The 22,237-nt window shown below is 35.0% G+C and overlaps 2 protein-coding genes across 3 annotated transcripts; one reads left to right on the top strand and one right to left on the bottom strand.

Moving 5' to 3' along the window:
- The first annotated feature begins 8,836 nt into the window (after nt 1-8,836).
- On the top strand, nt 8,837-16,031 carry LOC104902251 (polyprotein of EF-Ts, chloroplastic). 2 transcript variants are annotated; one of them, XM_010689962.4, is made up of 4 exons: nt 8,837-9,055; nt 10,291-12,303; nt 13,164-13,872; nt 15,057-16,031. In XM_010689962.4, exons 2-4 carry the CDS (start codon nt 10,365-10,367, stop codon nt 15,691-15,693), a joined length of 3,285 nt encoding a protein of 1,094 aa, XP_010688264.2. In that variant the 5' UTR covers nt 8,837-9,055; nt 10,291-10,364; the 3' UTR covers nt 15,694-16,031. The 2 variants fall into 2 exon arrangements, with proteins under 2 accessions (XP_010688264.2, XP_010688263.2); XM_010689961.3 differs by having other exon boundaries at nt 13,161-13,872.
- A 944-nt stretch (nt 16,032-16,975) lies between these two features.
- Nucleotides 16,976-22,043, bottom strand: LOC104902250 (uncharacterized). The gene is made up of 9 exons (XM_010689960.4): nt 21,868-22,043; nt 21,611-21,667; nt 21,356-21,453; nt 21,124-21,193; nt 19,746-19,794; nt 18,250-18,338; nt 18,100-18,147; nt 17,386-17,445; nt 16,976-17,294 (listed from the first exon to the last, which is right to left on the bottom strand). Exons 1-9 carry the CDS (start codon nt 21,925-21,927, stop codon nt 17,175-17,177), a joined length of 651 nt encoding a protein of 216 aa, XP_010688262.2. The 5' UTR covers nt 21,928-22,043; the 3' UTR covers nt 16,976-17,174.
- Between the last annotated feature and the right edge of the window lie 194 nt (nt 22,044-22,237).

Raw genomic sequence — 22,237 nt, 5'->3', positions numbered from 1 at the left:
ATTAATTTTTGCTTCGTTATTTGCATCTGTCACAACATAAAGGTAGTAATTAATTGTGGAGTTAGAGTAGTATGCAAGTTATGCTTTTGAAAAAAACAAAGTAATAGACATTATTAATATCAAGAGACTTTTGTTATAAGATTTAGTATGAAACCACTACTGTTACCATCATAATTATCATGCATGCACGTATACATAGCCTCAAAGATATCACTCATAAAGACGTTACATTTATTAACGTACTTCTTTAGCTTTTGGGAGTACATCTTGTAAAATTGTTGAATTGTATGTTTATACTTTAATACGTTTTTTCATTAATTATCCCCGAATTTTTAGAAAATTCATCGCACTTTTAAAAATGCACGGAATACTCCTTAGTTTCACGATAATACACTCAAATGTTCTTAGTGACTAACGGTGGTTAACGATCCGTTAGTTATTAACCTTAATTTTCTGTTTTAGATCCTAATTAACCCCTAGTTCTAACTAAATCCTAACTCCTAACTCTAGCCCCTGATTCCTAACCCTAAACCTAATCCTAACCTCCACCTCCCCAACCCTACCCCCACAGTCCCACCCCAGCCGCATAACAACCCCTCCTCCCTAGTGCCCCGCAAACCCACAATAGCCCCCCTTTCGCCTTTCTCAACCCTCTGATGTATATAGTAAATGCGATGAAAGGACGGTGGGGAAATAAAAAGGGTGGTGGACGAAGTTGGATTAAAAATTGCACCCGTCTGAAAAGTATGATTCTTGTATTTAATTTGTACTCATCATAAATAATAGGTAGGTGAACTCCATATCTTCAAATCAATACCACCACTAATCCTTTAACATTTGAGATATTCTATTTAACTTTTTAAAGTAATCATTGATTGTATTGTATAAGACTTCTGTTTAGCAAAATCTTTCTTTAATTATTAGTGAAAATATTACTAATCTTCGTCTTCTAATTATTTCTTTGGTCCCCTATGCTAGCTAAACATAGTTGGACACCTTTTCTTGTAATAATTGCTTCTTCATTTGATTATATTTTCCGAGTAAAATAGAATATATGCGTTGATTTCCAAAGCTATAGAGAAACATTTCTTTATAGATAGATATACGCATATAAACCTATAATTCATCAATTTTACAAGATCTACTCCCCAAAAGCTAAAGAAATACGTTAATAAATGTAATGTACTCGTAACATGTGCATTCAAAGAACAGGAGTATCCAACCCAAAGTGTGTGCCAAGTACAAGATCTTCAAAAAATGCACGACATCCCAACAACTTGTGATTTGGAGGATCATGTGAGCATATACCAATGCAATATAGTGAACTTTTTGGCTAATCAATACCAATAACTTAATTTATACAACATGATTGGAGTAGACCGATTAATAATTTACCCTAAAACACCACTTTTATATACTATGACTAGTATTTGAATCTGGACGATGCTTCGGGTTTTCTCTATGCTACAATTTAGTAGTAGTTAATTAAATAAGTCATCTCATTCTCATTTGAAAAAGTTATTTCATTTATTATATAGATTTCAAAAGTTTTCCATTCATATATCATTATTAATTTTGATTGAAAAAGCAATAATGGTATGGTGGACTGGTGGAGTAATGGTTGAATCTCTTTCTTTCATACTTGAGGTTGTGGGTTTAAATCTTCACGTCAACAATTCTTTATTTTTACTATATGAGAAAGACGTAGATAGAATGTTATTGAATGAGGGATAGTGATACGTGACACATATACGTTCTTAGGAACGACTTTTAATATATTAGTATAGATTTGAAAATTTGCATTATTTTTGTAGGAGTTAAGTTGCATTACTTAAAGAATTCCATGATTAGCTAATTAATCTAGGAAACTTCTATTGATTTGTGAATACAACAATGAGATCAAATTGACCAATCCAATAATATTGGGACAGCTGGAATTGGGGACCTCGGAAACTACAAAGTAGCCTCACTGATTTATGTCCTAACAAACATGTGATGATGCCTTAGAGATGAACAGGTGTATCTTTGGATATGGGGTGTTGTGGAAATTAATTGTATGTATGAAACTTTTTTTTTTGTTTATGGAATTATTATGAAAATAAAAACAAACATCCCTGTGCATTCAGGAATCAGGATCTATCTTGGATATGAAGTATAAATATATGTTATTTTGTAGATGATTGTAGTAGTACTAGTGAATTTATTATATGGAGACATGAAGTAGTTTGCTGATTACCAATAACTTATAAATGGATTTTGAGTATATATATATATATATATATATATATATATATATTATATATATATAATATATATATATATATATATATATATATATATGTTGGTAGTATATTTTGCTTTGTAGTGAGATTGATGGATTTTTGATAAATAACGACGGATGCCAATTATTTATTGATCAAGGCGACTGGACTAGGGTTTAGATATATATATACTCCGTTCGTTTTTTATTTGAAATCTATTAATATATTAAAAAAAAAATAGTGTCATTATGTGATATTTTGTTTTATACGTCTTAGTAAGTAATTTGTTAATAGCGATTATTATAATTTTTAACTAGTATGTAATGAAAGATATTTGAGGTTTAAGACATGCATTAATAAATGCGCACAATCAACATAAGAAGAACAAAAAGGATCAAAGAAGTATCTCTCATTGTCAATAGTCAGCTTTGTTCGAATGGTAAAATATCTACTTCAGAGGTTGTGGCAATTTTTCTTTCTCTTGGATTTGTTCTTTCAAGATTTTGTGATTATCGATATGGACTATTAATCTAAATGATTTTCTACGGCATTTCAATCTGATTCAAATATTTCTTATTCATGATTTGCTTTTGTTGGTGACTACTTGCTACTTTTGTGCTTTCTTTGATTCTTGTATAGGCCAATTCAAGTTTTGATATGCTAATTGGAAGCACATCAAATTCTTGGGTGTAACGTACAACAATTCATAAATAACCATTTTTTTTTTTGGATGAAATTGACATCAACACTCTGAACTATAGCTCGGGTACAACCAACACCACCAACTACGACTAGTAGCCTAAACACTACCAACTATGTGGCGGGGTGCATTACGTACCATAAATGAGGCCGGAAGCCTAAAATGTTGCCTAAGACGATGAATTTATATGGTACAGAGTGTCACCCACCCCATAGTTGGTAGTACAGATTGCACCCCATCCCATAATTGGTAGTACAGGCTGCACCCCACCCCGTAGGTGACGGTGTTTAAGCTACTAGTCATAGTTGGTGGTGTTGGGTGCATCGGAGCTATAGTTCCGGGTGTTGAGGCCAATTTTGTCTTTCTTTTTGTGAAAAACTCAAATGAAGTGAAATCAATGACACAATGACATGAGTAACATGCCATTATTAATTATAAAGTTCATGTCATTTTTGTTAAAGTATATATGTCATTATACATATTCTTATACAATAAGTTATTATGTAACATGTTACCTCCGAGAAACACTCAATTGAAAGTCTTACTTCTTGCTTGGGTTGAATATAGGAATGGCTGGTATCTCCTTTATTTCTCTCCTTTGCTTGTCCAATTTTAATCTTTAACTAGAGTGATTTAAAGTTACTCTTTGACGTCCTAAAGCACTACTTTGAAGTGTGGTCACATACTCACATGTGTTCTTCGTGATTTATGGATCCACTAATATTTTCCATCTTTTATTTGCTTATAGCTTGAAGAAACTCTTGACCTACCTGGAGTTTAATCTCTTCTTTCTTTACCTTACTTTCTTGAGGATGTTATCGTCTTTACTATTCTCCTTGTTTAGTTTACCTTAGAGTGAAATTTTATATTATTGATTTATCTTGACACATAGTATCCTTTACATCTGTTCACCTTTAATTTCCAATCTTAAACAATCATCATTGCCAATGATTTTACAGACATAGTAAATGTCCAAGCAAAGCTCGGTCTAGTATTAAAAGTTTGTATTTCACAATGAACCGACCTAAAGTTGTGGGATCATATATAAATAAATAAAGGGTTATGCTATATGCAGTCGTTAGGGCTGCATATAAAACATAAATATATTGCTTAAATTGAAAATTAGTTGTCAATTTATGACAAAAATTTACATTAATTTATGTAATAAATGATCAATTAATGTTTGTTTTTTTTTTCCCATTTATTTTTAGCTTCTTATACGCAGCTCTTAGCATTGCATTTAGCTTTTCCCATAAATAAATGAATCTTGAAGTGCTTAATTTCTCATGATTTCAAAGTAAAGCCTACATATGCTCATTAGTCGATATTCCCTTTTATTAATTATAAACTATAAAATTATGATTTAGACGAAATTCAATCCTAATTTTCGAACATTAATTGCTGCAAAACATTGGGAACTAGCACAATAGTCATTTGCACTCAATTATATGTATTTCTTTTTTTGTTACACTTCCTACTAAAAACATATATACTCATGAGTGTTATTGAATCTTTAAGGTATATAAAAGCCAAAGATCAAGTGATGGTGTCATAATAAATTAGTTGAAATCGTTTCTAGATTAAAAACAGTTGACCCATGCATTATTCTTCGTAAAACCAAGATAAAATCTAAAATCTTATACCACAAAATCGTACAAACATGCATGATTTTTGGTGTTATTGCTTCAGAAGATCAGATTACATGCCTTTGTATGCACATGTGTGTGCATGCACAAATACCTAGGAGAGAGATTAAGGAAGCTATTAAAAAAAAAAAAAAAGTGGAACCCACCACTAATTATATGTGTTTATTTTCTTCATATTATTTCGAAGAATATAATCTGAATGGAAAAGGAAAGATCATTACAATATGTTGGGTACATCTCAGTATTTAGAGCTATAGGATATGGGGGGATGAATAAGGACTTGCTGAAATATAAAGGATCGAGAGGAAATCTTTTAAAGCTAAACCACTGTTTTGGAATCTCCCGTAATCAAAGATACCTTAATTTGTTGGACTACTACTATACTATATTATTGCTTATTTATGATAATCATTGGGTTTAGAAAGTAATTAGCTAGTACAAGACTTTTTGGTTTATATAGAAGATATGTATACATAATTCTACTAGAATATAAGATATATAAATATATATATCATGTATCATGACGAACATAATTGGTAGAGGTACCATAAAACTCTACAGAATTTGAAATACAATAATTAGAAATTATTTTTGAGGGGAAATATAGGAATTTGAGTCTTGAATCCACGTCTATTTTTAAATTTTTTTAATCAGGTTTTTTTTTATAGAATTTATAACTAGGATATTGATGTCTCCTTGTATTATTTTCTATTTTTCCTTTTATTAAATATATGTATTACCCTTACTTGCTAGCTTGTCATATGACTCATATCCTCCCTTCTCTCTTATCTCCCTTATCAGAACTTGGACTTCTATTCATCTCCTCACCTTAATTTATGTACCTTCCCATGTGTTGCAACTAAATCAAAACAAATGAAGTATATAATTACCAATTAGAAGTGATTTTACCTAACAAAAATGATTACGCTAATATATTTTTGTTGATTAAAAGCAATTTGTTGATCTTACACATTTTATTTGGATTTCACTTATTAAAACTAAATTACGTTATCATAATTGATTTAACTTGTTAAAATTGTACTCCCTCTGTATTTTTTTATCTTTCTCAGCTCACTTAGAATATTGACACTATTCACAATTAGAGAGAATCTTTTAGATTTTTCTCAATATATAAGAAAAAATATAGTCATGTGGGGTCTTGTTTGATTCCTCTCGTATTTTATTAATATTCAATCATTATAATTTTTTACTAATATATAATGAAAGATATTTAATGTAGAATAAGTGCATTAGCAAACGTGCAAAGTCAAAGTAGGAAAGATAAAAAAATACAGAGGGAGTATTATATTCAAAATTAATATCGAGATCAATTTGTTGTTCGTTATTCCAATTTGATACTCTTATTTGTCAAAGAACAACTTTGATTATTGATTATTTTAATTATAAAATAGTTTTTTTTTTTTGAGAAATAATTATAAAGTAGTTGATTGACCTTCTCTTCTACACTAAAGTTAATCAATTCAAAAGAAGAGGAAATAAGGTAAGAGGACTTGATTTATGCATTACAAAATTACAATACCCGATAAGTCATATTTGGTAAGATGGGATTGAAGAAATACATAGAAAACTTAATTGGATCACGTTTTTTTTCTTAGATTATGCACGTTGAACCTATGAGAAAATGATGCGTAACCTAAACAATAGTAGGGCACAAGGTCTACTTTTGAATTTTGACTTGCGGCCCTAATGTCCTTTAAAAGAATTTTTCATGACCATGTCTAGGGATATAATAAGTCTGGTAAGCTCGCGAACAGGTTGGGCTCGATTTAGTTAAAATTTGGTCAATGCTCGGGCTCGAATTTGGGCTCGGTTTGAGACTTAAACAAGCCGAGCTAAGCAAAGCAAAGCTTGGCTCCAAAAGTTCGTGAACAGCTCGGTTATTATTTTATACTAAAAAGATATTTTATATTAAAAAAATATTTTATATTAACAAAATATTTTATATAGGAATCATCAATGATGATATAATCATTGAACTCAACTTTATACAGATTTTTCGCAAAATAAATTTTCCAAACGAGCTCAAGCACATAATCGAAGCCGAGTTTGAGCTGAGCTCAAGTCGAGCCTGAAAACGAGCCCGAGCCTAGTCGGGCTCAAGAATCGAGCTCGAGCTAAGCTTGGCTCCCCCAAGCTCGCCGAGCTCACAGGCCGACCCCATGAAAAGTTAAACGAGCTCGAGCCGAGCCCAGTGCTATTCTGGCTCGGCTCATTCGATAAGTACCCCTAACCATGTCCATGGCATGATATGGGCTTGCAATCCATCGTGATGACGACGATCGGGAGACTAGAGAGCAACCGCAAGCCTTTCAACATCGAATTCTTTGATCAACCGTATAAATATTTTTTAAAGGTAAGATGAACATGACTTATTTAGGAGGTCAAAGGGGTAAGAGAAAATCTTCAAATAAGTCCAATGAAATTTGATCTCTAAACCTCAAGAATATAAACTGCGAAGTGATACCATTACTTCACCATCTCAAGCTTAGCTTTATAAATATGGGTGGTTATCTAACATATTGAAGGGGAAAATACCACAAAGTGACAAACTACGAGTCATCGACCCTATCTCTTTTTTGCATCGAACTCGAGGGCCAACAAAGTCCTATAGGTGTGTACAACTTCCATGCATAAAAAGGGATAATCAATGACCAAATTTTAACTTTTTGGATTTAACCAACAATAAGGTAGGTATGATTAAAAGTGTCATATAAATTAAATTTTGTTACTCAAAAAATAACTAAAAGATGTAATTGCAAAGAAATTGTACTACCGCTATTCTTTATAATGTACACAGATTAACTTTCACACTTGCAAATATAGAAAATCTTCAATTACGAACAAATAAAGAAAATTATAAGAAGTTCATATTTGAAAAACGTATACAAAGACTAATCTAACAAGTTTCATCTAACTATATTTTTTCTTATATATAAATTACAAACGATGATCAAAGTGAAATTTGTGAATAGTAGCAGAACACAAAGTACATAGATTAAAAAAATAGAGGTAATAACAAGATCTTTTCCGACAAAATTTCTAGTAATATATTCCCTCCGTTTCATTTTAATTTACACACTTACACTTTTCACGCATGCTAATGCAAAACTTTGAGGACATATATCTTTAATTTTGTATTTGTAAAAATTATAAAAATTACATATTAATAAAATACATGTTATGATGAATCTAACAAGATCCCACATGATTATATTTTCATCCGCGTATAAATCACAAATGATGGTCAAAGTGAAATTTGTGAATAATGTAAAATATCAAAGTGTAACAATTAAAATAAAACGGAGGGAGTAGTAATTTTCTTGAAATCACAGTAACAGAAATGCAATATAAATAAAAAATTTGGACCCAGTACCCTATGACCCGACTTGGAAAAACATATACTTGGTAGCGGGTACCTTGTCTTTTCGGGTTGCGTCATGTTTCGGATATTCGGTTATGAACACCCCTATACCTTCAACCCCCAACCCCCAACCCCCAACCCCCAACCTCCAACCCCCAACCCCCAAAAGAGCAGCATTGGGCTGGGCTTAAGTTAGTTAGGGCATAGTGACTCTAATTGTGAGATGGACTTAGTTTCATACATTAAAAAAACTAATATGAACCCGGTGCACACTAATTAGTGTGCACCCGATCCATATCACCTGAGTTTATGATAGTGTATATTGATATGATATAGTGTATGTTAAAATGATATAGTGTATATTAAAATGATATAGTGTATGTTACAGTGATATAGTATATGTTAAAATGATATAGTGTATGTTACAGTGATATATTGTATGTTAAAGTGATATAGTGTATGTTAAAGTGATATAGTGTGTGTTACAATGATATAGTGTGTGTTACAATGATATAATGTATTTTAAAGTGATATAGTGTGTGTTAAAGTGACATAGTGTATGTTAAAATGATATAGTGTATGTTAAAGTAATATAGTGTATGTTAAAAGTGATATAGTGTATGTTAAAGTGATATAGGGTGTGTTAAATTGATATAGTGTATGTTGTAATGATATAGTGTATGTTAAAATGATATAGTGTATGTTAAAGTGATATAACGGGTCACGTGTCTGGACCTGGTCCACACTATTTTTAGTGTGAACCGGGTCCACACAAGTCGGATTGTTCATACATTTGAAAGAAATCTAAATAAAGTATGGGCATTCATTTATCTATCTCATGAAATGGCTGAAAGTCTGATCACTAATGAAGAAGATAAGGAGTTAAAGCCCTCACCTTTCATTTCTCTCTTCTCAATCACTTCCACAAACAACTAACTGAGAGAAAGTGAGAGACTGACATATCTCAGCTTCTCTTTATTTTTTTTCTTCTGGGTTATCCTATTTTCCCAAATATTATCCTTATTCTTATTGAAGAGATTATTGTTTCTTACTAGAGTAGAAAAAGGTACAAACTTTATCTGTAGAATTTAGTTTATCTTTCGTTTTTGCAATGTAATTCTTATTTTTCTTGCTTTTATTTATATTGAATGCTAAAAAAGATTAATATTGTGAGTTTTTTATTCTGGGTTTGCTTTAAATTGCTTGTTTATGTTTAGTTATGTGTTTGAGTGTATGAGCTCGTACTAGGGTGCTGTGAAGTTTCGAAATTGTTGGAAATTTGTAGTTTTTATTGCTGTTATACTGCGAAAATGTTGATGATTATGTAATAATTTTAGTTTTTGATACCTTTTCCAATAGAAGTTGCTGAGTTCCTTTTTGTTTTTGTAATTCACAATTGACAACCCTTTTGATAAAATTTTCTTCAAATGTTGTAGAATTATAAACTTTGGATGGGTTTTTTTGTGTTAATTGTGAGGAATATAGGTGGAGTTTTGTCCATTTTGACAGAATTATATTTGAGTTAGTTTTGTGAACTGGGAAATTGTAATGGAATGTGGTGGGAGTTGTCATTTACACAGCCAAGAACAGGTATAGGGTAGAAGGTGTGTGGTTTAATTAGCATGGTGTCTCGATGGCATTCGACACAATGTTTCAGTTTCTTATGATAGTGATTTTGTATAAATGTTATGTAAACCTTATATGTTAGGAGTCTATGATGCCTGTTTGGCTGTTTCTGTGGGAAATAACAACATTTGGTTGTTTGGTTCTTAGTTGTATAAATGACTGCAATTGATTCTAAGGGAGGCATTTGATGCGCTGTAACCTTTTGCTTCCATGAGATTACTCATGCTGAGCGTCAAGTTAATTATTAAAGAATTATACTATTGAGGCATTGACCTGATGTCTGATGATGCTATCTGTAAGGATGAGTTGGATACTTGTATCGGTTTTATGTTAGCGAGCCAGCGTAGGTTTTCTATCCCAGTAAAAAGAAATTGACAGGATGATGCTAGGGAATGTCACATGGCAGGAAGGGTACATATAAGTTAGCAGTATTTGGTAATGTTGATTGTTCTGTCATATGCTATAGCTGTGCATTTTATACTGCTAGGTGAAGAATGAAGCATGTATGATATAAGAAACTTCCATGATGATGGCATGGAAATGATAGACCATGAACTTACCCTGTTTGGATTTCAGCAATGTTCCGTCATGTTAGACATTATTTCCAGTATCAAAGCCTATGTATATAAGAAAAGCTTGGCTGTCTGCTGAGAATCATTGATCATTGTTTCGCAGGTACATAGATGATTTACTAATTTCAGCAAAAAAAGAAAAAGAAAGAGAGACCATTACTTTATGCACTAGGCAAAATGACGCCTGTCATTCCTTGTTCTGTGAGCAATATTTCATTTATTCCTGGAAATGCCTTTACAACAAGGAAAAACAGGTGTTTAACCAGATACAATTATTCTGAAAATTCTACAAGACCGTCATTATCCTCTCAAAAACATTTCATAGCTCTTCCACGAAGCATCACAGTGTTCCAAAAATTGAGGAATGGATGTACAAGAATCCCGAGACTATCAGCCACTGGGACAGATGTGGTAGTAGAGGAACAAGGCTCATCAATTGCAGAGGAGGAAGCACCTGCTGGACCACCTCAAGAAGTTGAGACAAATGAAGAACCCTCCACTAAATCTGATGCCAGTGCTGCTGCTACTCGAGCCAAACGAAGACAAGGCAGGCGGAGTGAGATGCCACCTGTAAAGAATGAGGATCTAGTTCCTGGGGCAACATTTACTGGTAAAGTAAGGTCGATACAGCCATTTGGTGCTTTTGTTGATTTTGGAGCTTTTACAGATGGTCTGGTGCATGTTTCCAGATTAAGTGAAAGCTTTGTAAAGGATGTCAATGATGTGGTTTCTCTAGGCCAGGAAGTAAAGGTGAGATTGGTAGAAGTGAACACAGAGACAGGGAGGATCTCTCTTTCAATGCGTGAAGAAACCAGTAGCAGTAAACCCCAGCAAAAGACAGATGGCAATAGTGACAAGCCTAGGTCACCTAGAAGGAGCGCTGCTAAGAGAGAGGATGTGAAGAAAACCAAATTTGGCCTCGGTCAGGATCTTGTTGGCACTGTTAAAAATTTTGCACGGAGTGGTGCTTTCATATCTCTTCCTGAGGGTGAGGAAGGTTTCTTGCCCACATCAGAGGAACCAGATGATGGTTTTGGGAATGTTATGGGGAACACATCGCTGGAGGTTGGACAAGAAGTTAATTGTCGTGTGCTGCGTATTTCAAGAGGCATTGTAACTTTAACTATGAAGAAAGAGGAAGATGTGAAAAAGCTAGATGGCAAGTTGAACCAGGGCGTTGTCCACGAAGCAACAAACCCTTTTGTTGTTGCTTTTCGTAGAAACAAGGATATTGCTGCTTTTTTGGATGACAGAGAACAACCTGAGGAAGATGCATCTGCTGAAACAACTACAGGGGAAGATGCATCTACTGAAACAACTACAGTTGAAGATGCATCTGCTGAAACCTCAAGCAAAGAAGCAAGTGAAGTTAATTCTGTTGCTGATACATCACAAAGCCTTGACGCTGCTGCTGTCTCCCTTGGGGAAGCAGTAGAGGATCCAAACAGTAAAGAAGTTGCAACAACAAGTCAAGATGATGGGCCTGTTGCAGAAGATGAGATGACAACACCAATTTCTGCTGAAGGTGAGGATACAATAAGTGAGGTCTCGTCAGTTAGTGAAGAAGTTGTGGTGGAAACTCAAGCTGAGATTGTTGGTGCAAAAGAGGATGTGCCAGTAGAAATTCCAACTGATGAAGCCATATTAGAGACGGCCACTCCTGAGGAGAGCCAGAGTATCAGTGCCTCAAGTGCAGAAGAGGAGGCAACAACACCCCTATCTCCTGCCTCTTCAGCTGAAGATGGAGAGACAAAAAGTGAGGTGTCTCCTGAGATTGTTGGTGCAAAAGAGGATGTACCAGTAGAAACTCTCACTGATGAAGCCATATTAGAGACGGCTACTCCTGAGGAGAGCCAGAGTATCAGTGCCTCAAGTGCAGAAGAGGAGGCAACAACACCACTATCTCCTGCCTCTTCAGCTGAAGATGGAGAGACAAAAAGTGAGGTGTCTCCTCTTAGCCAGGAAGCAGTAGCAGAAACTCAAGCTGAGGATGTTACTGCAAAAGAGGATGTCCCAGTAGAAATCCCCACTGATGCAGCTCCTGAGGTCAATGGTAGTATTGATGGGTCAAGTGGAGGACCAAATGGATCTTCCCCTCAGGAAACCACTCCCAAAGGTTGCTAAAATCTCCCTTCTGTTAGATTCTAATTGAAGCTAAAATTTGCTGGATTTCAAAATAGCTTAAGGCACTTTACCATGATATCTTTGAGTTTTTCGGAATTATATGACAGCATTTCAATTGCAAAATAGTTTGTATCGTGTTTTGCTTTGTGTTAAGTTCACTCTTATTAGTTTTCAGAAGTTGCTGGTCATATATAGTTATATACTGTCAGCAAAAGGCTAGAGTAAGATGATGAGTTCTGACAGAATTTGTGTGATTTCGATACCTACCAAGTTTCCAAAGTGTTTATTCTCCCTCTCACTGACAAATACATGGATCCTGTGAAACCTCTTTCTGGTGTTGTGAAGAATACCTGCATAAGCTTTATAACTTTAATGAAATCAAACTTAGCAATATGTAAGGATGCTCTTCCTTCTTAATGTACTTTTTCCCTGCTTTTTACTATTATGGCTAGTTAATTGAAATCGTCATATGGGTCTATAATGCTCCTTACCAAGCATAAGTTGTTATAGTAGCTGATTTCAAGCAGTGGGTGTTTGAGAAACCGAACCTAACCAAAGGAGAAAAAGGTAAAAGCTCTCTTCATAAGGACAATATAATATCAAAAGACATGCTTTTGATTCACATGCAAATCCATAGCCTTTACATGAAAGCAAAGAACTATTTGTTCTGTTTTGGCCCAGATGAAGCACATATCAAATGTAATTCTGCTTGGCTTTTCCCTTACAAATTTTCATAAAAGTGCGCATCATTTCTGATTCCTCTATTTTTCACTATTTCTGCTTTTTTTTCTTTGGCCTTCCGAGAATAGAACTTCACATATTCCAAATGATTCTTATATATAAATGCAGCAGCTATTGCCCCTGCTCTAGTAAAGCAGTTACGAGAAGAAACAGGAGCAGGAATGATGGATTGCAAAAAGGCACTATCTGAGACTGGAGGTGACATTCTTAAAGCACAGGAGTATCTCAGAAAGAAAGGACTATCGAGTGCAGATAAGAAAGCCAGCAGAACCACTGCTGAAGGGAGAATAGGTTCCTATATTCATGACAGCAGGATAGGTGTACTGATTGAGGTGAACTGTGAAACAGATTTTGTTTCTCGGGGTGATATTTTCCGGGAGCTGGTCGATGATCTAGCCATGCAAGTGGCTGCATGCCCTCAAGTAGAGTATCTTTCTACTGATGATGTTCCAAAAGAATTTGTGGATAAAGAAACAGAAATGGAGATGCAGAAGGAAGATTTGTTATCAAAGCCTGAGCAAATTCGATCAAAAATTGTTGAAGGGAGGGTCAATAAGAGGCTTGGAGATTTGGCTTTACTTGAGCAGCCATACATCAAGGATGATAAGGTGATTGTTAAAGACTGGGTCAAGCAGACAATTGCAACAATTGGAGAAAACATAAAAGTGAATAGGTTTGTGAGGTACAACCTCGGTGAGGGGTTGGCAAAGAAGTCCGAAGATTTTGCAGCTGAGGTTGCTGCACAAACTGCAGCAAAATCAGCCCCTCCATCAGAAAAGGAGGAGCCTGCTGCAGCTGAAGTTGAAAAACCTGCTGAAAAGTGAGTTAATTCATTTCCATTTTCCTCTTCTTATGTCTATCTCATATTATATCCAATGGTTCTCTATTGCAGATGGGATAACGGAACATTTTTCTTTTTGTGTGTGCTGTTTGTGTCAATTTATGTCTGTAGATGCCACATAATTAGAATTTGATTTTGCTAAAATCATTTAGCTTGTGTACAAAATACAAATTGTATGTATTAGAGGATGTTACTGGACCTTTTAGTTCACTGTAAGTGTTCATTATGATATCCAGCCTTGTTCTAGAATAGATAAGGTTTAGTATCCTGCTGGCTTCTACCATTTACTGAGAGTAACCTCTTATATTTGTAGTGAACTAGTGATGTCTTGAATATGCTCTTATGATACATACATGCATTCACATAGAGACTGAGCAAATTATTATATGTTAGGAAGTTTAAGGGGTGTTCAGTTCGCAAGGTGGTATGGGTTTGGAATGAGGAATGACACCAGGGTGGTACAGGTTTAACAACCAAACAGTTGGTATAATTTTAGCTTTCCAAACCCATGCTTGATGTCTGAACTTCAAACATCTTCTTAGATCTTAAGATTCAAGCCCTATATTGCTGAGCTGTAGTAAGTTGTGTAAGAATAAAGTTATTATTGAACACTGAAGTATTTAGCAATCAAATGGAAGTATTCCCTCTAGCAATTTATGTGCACACTGTTGCACATGTTATTGCAGACATGGAATGTTCTGTAGTAAAGTTCCCCAGTTCTTTTGCATCAATGAATCAAAATGTACATTATTTTCCATGAACATTGTTCTCTCCAAAAGTCTGATGATTTGCAAGAGAGGTGGATTACTAATTCGTCAAAGGAATAAATTATGTCCGATTCATTATCTGATATTTCTCTTTTGCATACATTCACTGCTCAAGCATCTGTTCTTATACCACTTCTTCTTTGTCATGGTTGAGATTATATGGAAAGGGATCCCAGTATCTGGTAGCAATTAGCATAGTCTATCTAGTCTAATCCAAAAGAACTGTCACCAACGCATCCTGTATCTATCTAGTCTCATCTGCAAATAGCTCACAAACTAGAGCATAAATCAGCATCTACCTGTATTTATTTGTCCTTACATTTGTTAATTTTTTCTAATTTGTCTGTTAAGTATCATAGTGATCTGAATCTCATGATTTCTCAATGCAAAATGCAGGGTACCAACAGTAGCAGTCTCAGCTGCCTTAGTTAAACAACTAAGAGAAGAAACTGGGGCAGGCATGATGGATTGCAAGAAGGCTCTCGCTGAAACTGGAGGAGACCTCGAGAAAGCTCAAGAGTATCTTAGAAAGAAGGGCCTATCAAGTGCGGATAAGAAATCTAGCCGACTTGCAGCTGAGGGAAGAATCGGATCCTACATTCATGATGCCCGGATTGGAGTGCTTATCGAAGTCAACTGTGAAACTGACTTTGTGGGTAGAAGTGAAAATTTCAAGGAACTAGTTGATGATTTGGCTATGCAAGTTGCAGCTTGCCCACGGGTCGAGTATGTATCAGTCGAGGATATACCCGAAAGCTTTGCGATCAACGAAAAGGAGATCGAGATGCAGCGAGAAGACATTCTGTCAAAGCCTGAGAATATCAGGGAGAAAATTGTTGAAGGAAGGATTTCAAAGAGGCTCGGGGAACTCGCTCTGTTGGAGCAGCCCTTTATTAAAGATGACAGTATCCTGGTGAAGGACCTTGTGAAGCAAACCGTGGCTGCACTTGGGGAGAACATAAAAGTTCGGAGGTTTGCTCGGTTTACCCTTGGCGAGCAAACTGAAAGCTCGAACACAGAACCTGAAGCATGAAAATTAGAGGATAACTGATTATCATAGCATTTGGAGAATATCTTGGAATAACCTGTTCAGGTTAGTGGGGCTTTGAGTTAAGGAACAATAGTCTAATTCTTTCAAGTTTGTTGTATCAATTTTTAAAGGCAGTTTTTGTTTGCTTTTATTGCCTTTTCTTCTGTAATCATCATATAGCTCATGTTCCAACAATTATGGTCTATACTCTATAGGAGAGAAATCTGATGTAGAGACACAAAGAGGCTGCATCTTCAATTGTATTTGTAGTTGGGAAGAAAACATGAAAAACCTTTTTGTAAAGGTGTTCTTGAGGCTTTTATGTATATCTTTATTCTTCACATAGATAGCTCTATTTGTGCGGCATTTCCAGCTTGTCTATTTTTCTTTGTGAAATCTTCTATGAGCAATCAATTTGATAAATCCTTTACACTTTTTTTCACATCAAATTAGACAATAAGCTAAATGTAGAGCTGGCAAAATATTACCGATCAGAACCCAACCCATTAATAATGGATTGGGTCGAAATTTTCAACCCGTTTAATTCAATAAGTCGACATGACCCCAACCCGTTTGATAAATAGGTTGGGTCAGGTTGAAAATTTCGACCTGATTTTAACCCATTTATATGGAAACAACCTAAAAACTCTAACTTATTTCACAGCTAAAAGAAACTGGGCATACCCATATAGAAGGTTAAAAAAGTAAAAATATGTTGAACAATTGAGTATGTTGTTGTAATGGTGTTGAGTTGATTTTTTTGTTGATTTTGAAGAACTCGGTTAATTTTGAACAATATCTAGCATAAGGCTATGTAATAGTTTAATGTTAAGTTGTTGCCTATGTTGCTTTAAAAACATACTCTTTGTTTGTTATTTTTTTCTGGAAAAAACACGAAAAAAATAAACGAGACAGCCTGAAAGTTGACCCGTTTATCATAAGGTTGGATTGGGTCGTAATTCTCAACCCGTTTAAGTTAACAGGTCGGATTGGTCAAGGAGTTCTCAACCTATTAACCCGTCAACCCAACTTGATCTTGACACAACCCGATCCATTGCCTGCCTTAGCTAAATGTGCCACAAGTCAAGAACTTGATCCATTTGACTCATTGCTATATTCTTCTCCAAAAGTGGAAATGACATTAATTCAAGCGCCATATTTTTTAATTATTTACTCAAGTGACAACAATTTCTTTCTTTACCAAAATGGGTTAAAGCTGGATTTTGGGTTTGATGAGGTTTTGCTAGGTCTACTTTGTGAGTTTCAATCGTGTTAGATCAACTAATGGAAAAAGAACAAGGATTCTATTACAAGAGATAACATGTACATCTCCTAGTTGCTTTGTCTTGACACATTTTAAAAAGTGAAATTTCTGTCTTTACATGCTACCAGATACTAACAATTTTCTGAATAATTGGGAGTCATTTAGAGATTTCAACTCGCCAACACGAGTTACACAATTACAGGCAGTGAAATTGCGTCCATCAGCGACATAAACCACCATTTCCAGCGGCCTTTGCGGGCACAAATCGCCAGAGGTCCACTGCAATATCAACCTCCTTTTTCCTATGAAACTTGTAGAGTTTGGGGACATCGTATCGAAGCTGAAGAGAGCAGAGGAATGAAATAAATAAAGCTGCTTTATCATGCAGTAGACCATGACTGTAGCTCTCAACAGTAGACAGTAGTACTAACCTCACATAAAACCTCTGCACTTCTAGCATTACAGTCTTGCAAGGCCGTCTTTCTCACGTGCTGAACATAAACACGTCCATAAAAAAGGATACACAGAAAATATCAGTCAAGACTACATTACTAGGTCCACTAAACTCAACTTACAAGTCTTGAACATGCACATTACAGAAAAAAATATGTAAAATTCATCAGAACTGTCAGACACAATTGCAATAAAGATGGCAAATGGATCGTCTGGAGTCTGGTTCGGGTTATAATTTGGCGATGATTCATCCGGTTTGGTGTCATTCATATCCGGGACTATCTTGAATCAGGTTATGATAACAATAGCAACAACATTAGTCACATTCGGGGTCGTTTTTAGGTCGATCAGTTCGGGTCAAAATCAAGTGATGTAATCTCAGATTTGGATTGGTTTATCAAATATAGGTCAGTTTTGTCAGGTCTAGTTGCATATAGGATAATAGATTCATCTGCCAATTGAAATCCAATCACTAAATATATCTTGATTAATTAACAAGATGTCTTAGCTTTCAGAACCCATCAACTGATGTACACAGAAGTCCAGCTACCATTGACTTCTAAATCCCGATTTCCTACATAGTAGTATATCCTTGTATGTAGTTCATAGAGACTATCTTTTTACCCATTCACGAGATTTGATGAAAACTTGTAAATAATCAACAAATAAGGATTTAATATCTAAAAGCTTACATCTCTTGTTGTCGTTTTGTGCAGAGAATATACTGCTCGAGATGCAACCTGACAAGAAACAAGCAATTCCAATGACTATCAATTAGTAAATGTAAGTATACACATAAAGAACAATTGGACAATGGTAACTAGCAAGCTGCAGTCTTGTACCTTCAAAGCTACAGATAGAAACTCCATGTCGGCTCCCTTATTGCGGGTTCCAAAAGGAGGATTCATCACAACAGTATCAATGATTTTTCCTGAAAGAAAGTTCATTTATAATGTTTGAAACCCTATAAACAAACCGTAAAATTTTCAAGGTATATATAAATAGCTCATCATCTAGATATTCAATAATTCATGACTTCCATCACAAGCCCATTGCTGAATTAGCTTGCAGGCATTGATGTAATAAAATAAAAACCACAGTACAAATCTAAGTGTTGACAACACTACATAATGTCAGAAGAAACATGAGCGGATCCCTCAAACAGACGATGGGGGCATAGGCACCCAACTGCCATCATACTATTTTCATAGTATGAACAGTTTTCCAAAATTGTCAATATAATCAAATAAAAACACCCCTCAAAAGACATTGTAGCTCACATGTAACAAAGAAAGGACTGTAGGTACAGTGGAATCAAGTAAAAAAAGTTAACGGGGGTCCCTGAATTTGGTAAATCTAGTTAAGATTATCTTCCTGAACCTCGGCAAGCTGTCGAAGGAAGTACGGACAGCATCTGTTGTTTTTGTCCAAATCTCATTTTTGTAACTGGGTGCTACGCTCAACATGGAACTTGTGATTGATAGTAAAACATCGATTCTTCGGTTGAGACTTAATTCTATCTTCATAGATTTCCCGAGATAATTTTCTTACAAAGCTTTGTTATAGCACCTATAACTGCTTCAGGTTTAGGTGGACAGCCGGCAAATAGATATCCACAGGGAATTAGTTTAACTCTTTAGAAAAAGGAAAGTGGAGAACCTTGCATTAAAGTTAAAGATTTTCTATGCCCTCTCAAAAATCCACCCCTTCCGTGCTGCCACCTTCAGCCCACAACTAATGCTTGGGCCCTTAGGAGTCAGGACTCAAGGTCAACATCCATGGATCAGCAACGACCAGCAAAACAGAATTGCATCAGACTGCAAATATTAAAAAGAGTCTGTTTTTTTTTTTAAAAAAAGCATAGAAGTCCATAAATCTCACCCTGTCATTACCTACATAAAAACAGACGAATAATTACTGAAACATATGCATTAAAATAGCATGTCTAAGGCATGCGTTCACTAAAGCCGACTGCCTAAAGAAGGACCTTCAGCATAAAACTATTAACAATAAGGAGAATCAGGACTTCTGATGTTATATTATTATTCAATAACATGGTATTATGTTTGATGGTTTTGTAGTGCTTGTTAGCTACAACAAAGGAAAGCGTCTTAGCCTCTCGATTTATGCCTAGGCCCTAGGATCCTTGCTACCTCCATGCACTTCCCATTTTCAAAATACTTATTGACTCTGCTCAGTCAAAGTACTTCAGAGTTCAGAGGAATCAATTTACCTAAACTGTTGTATGCAGAAGACATCATAACAATTCAAGGCAAAAAGAATTGAACTCGAAAGTTCACATATGAGAAGAAAGCAGAGACGTCACAGGGTATATTACCTCTGCATTCCAAGTTCCCGATGTCACATTGGACAAAATTTACATCCAACTGCATTTCAATACAATTAAACATATATTTGTGTTATTAGTAAATTCAAATAATACTGCTACCGATACAGATTCACAGTGATAAACGCTGGGTAAGGTGGAAAACCATATAATCGCAATCATAATCCTGCGATAAGTGTCATCCCCAACTCTCAACTATTCACCCCCATGACCCCTTTGCCATTTTTTTTATAAAAGGACTAAAAAACCAAAAGCAAGAATTAGCAAGCCTGAAACCAGATATCTGTCATATTAAAAACAGTGAAATAGTCTACTTTTATCAGTTTAGATGCTCAATCCCAATACATGCAGCATTTGGAGGGTAAGGTAAAGACTAAACCGTCAATTCAACAATAATTTCATACTCCTAAAAGTTAATATCAAAAGCAAGATGCATACTGTCATAGATTCCTACAAATGAGACAAGACAATCTAAACCTAGAGCCTACTGATATGTATATCCAAGTTCGTTAGCGAGGTCGCCAAGAGTAACATACATAGCCTAACACATACTACCGTACATCCTAGGCAAAGCACAGTAGACAAAGAAAATGCAAGCATCCCCTGACGTCCATCCCACAATATTGTGCAATAAAAATAAACAACATTTTGCATTTTATAAGAGGTCTCCAAGCACAGGGCTACTTGACTTTCGTTAGCCGAAACCTGCTCACTTTTTTTGTGAATCAGAAACCGAAACAACTATTGCAGAAAAGCAGGTTATAAATAATATGCCAAAAGACAACATGGGGAGGAAAGAGATCAAATCTCTTCATGCATATTCACATACCAAGTCTTTCCCTATTCAAATTAAAATCACAATTTATCACGGTCTACTCCATAGTATAAATCAATGTTTCTCCAACACCTTCATTTACCTCAAAATCAGGGTGTCGTGTCGTGTTCGACACGGCACTTTACTTGAATACTTCATTTGAAACTAAAAACTTGACTTTTTTCTACAAAATAGTCGAATCGGATACTTGGACACCCGTATCCGAGTAGACACTCAATCCGTGTCTGTGTAACATAGGTATAAATCTATGTTGCTCGGACTCTTCATTTCACCTCAAGTACCCGTGTCGGATCCTCGACACTCGGATATGGGTGGACACTTGGACACTTTGTTTTGGGCTAGAAAATAGGAAAAACTCCAAAAAATAGCCGAGTCAGACACTTGGACACGTATCTGTAAAGTGCTAATGCCCATCTAGCTCCTAGAAATATAGAATCCCGGTAATAAACATCAATGATCAAAGGATTATTGTATTAACTATGGAGTACAAGAATTACAATACCACAAAGGGAGTATACAAAGAAATAATAATACCTCTAAATCTTCTGCATTTGAGTATGCTATTTCAAGGGAATCCGTGTCCACATCGAAACCTATAACATGACTGTTGATATCAATCAATCTTCAGCAAAGACAAAGAGCACAAAAATAACAAACAAACGCGATTCGATCATATGATACGCAATACTCAATCTTGAGAACAAAACAAGTATATTCAACATCAAATTAAACACTTATGCTCACATAAAAAGCAAGAAATACTCACTCAGCACCCAAAAGAGCAGCAGCAATTCCTAAAGTGCCACACCCACAACCAAAATCAGCCACCACCTTATCACTCACATCCCCAAATGAATTCTCTGCCTACCCAATTCAAATAAAAAAGTACCCATTAAATTATTGAGCTAGAAAAACATCAATTCTTAAAAAAGATTACAGCTTTTTATAACAGTTACAACAAACTATAACAAAAATGTCTACTTTGGAAAAAATTGTACAGGGGAAATTTTTAATTGCTTACAGTGTATAGCATCCGGGAAGCAATGTGAGCACCAGTTGGGTATTGTTCAAGTTCAATCTGAAGCAATAAAAGGGTCAAAATTTGCACATAAAATATGCAAATTTTGCACATAAAATATGCAAATTTTGCATATAAAATATGCAAATTTTGAAAGAAAAATAAAATTGTGCAATAACCTAATGAGAGACTAAGAAAACTGATGGAAAGACAAAATTGGAAGAAAAAATATGCAAGTAATTATCACTAAAAAAAGATACCTTTGGATTTGCAAACTGATCAAGATTTCCAAGGAGACCTTCTAATTGCTTGAGCTTCATCTTTTTGGTTGATTTTGTTAGAAATCTCAACAAAATTTTGGGGAAACCAGGGATTTTGTGAGGGTCTGAGGGGTTACAGAAGTAGACGGAAATGAGGACTAGACACTAGACACTAGCTTGTTGTATTTACTATTTACCTAATAAAATTCTTAATATGTTATATACTATTTTAAATTCTAATGTTAATACAGTAATAACAGTATACTATAATTATTATACACGTTAGGAATTACATATATTTATATTTAAATTAATCGAGTATAAATTAGTTTGACTTGTTACGTGCAATATCTTTTATATTATCATTAAA

Source organism: Beta vulgaris, chromosome 8 (assembly GCF_026745355.1).
Source record: "Beta vulgaris subsp. vulgaris cultivar EL10 chromosome 8, EL10.2, whole genome shotgun sequence".
NCBI lineage: Eukaryota > Viridiplantae > Streptophyta > Magnoliopsida > Caryophyllales > Amaranthaceae > Beta > Beta vulgaris.
Note: the sequence above shows the minus strand (reverse complement) of the source record. Positions and strands in the feature narration are given on the sequence as shown.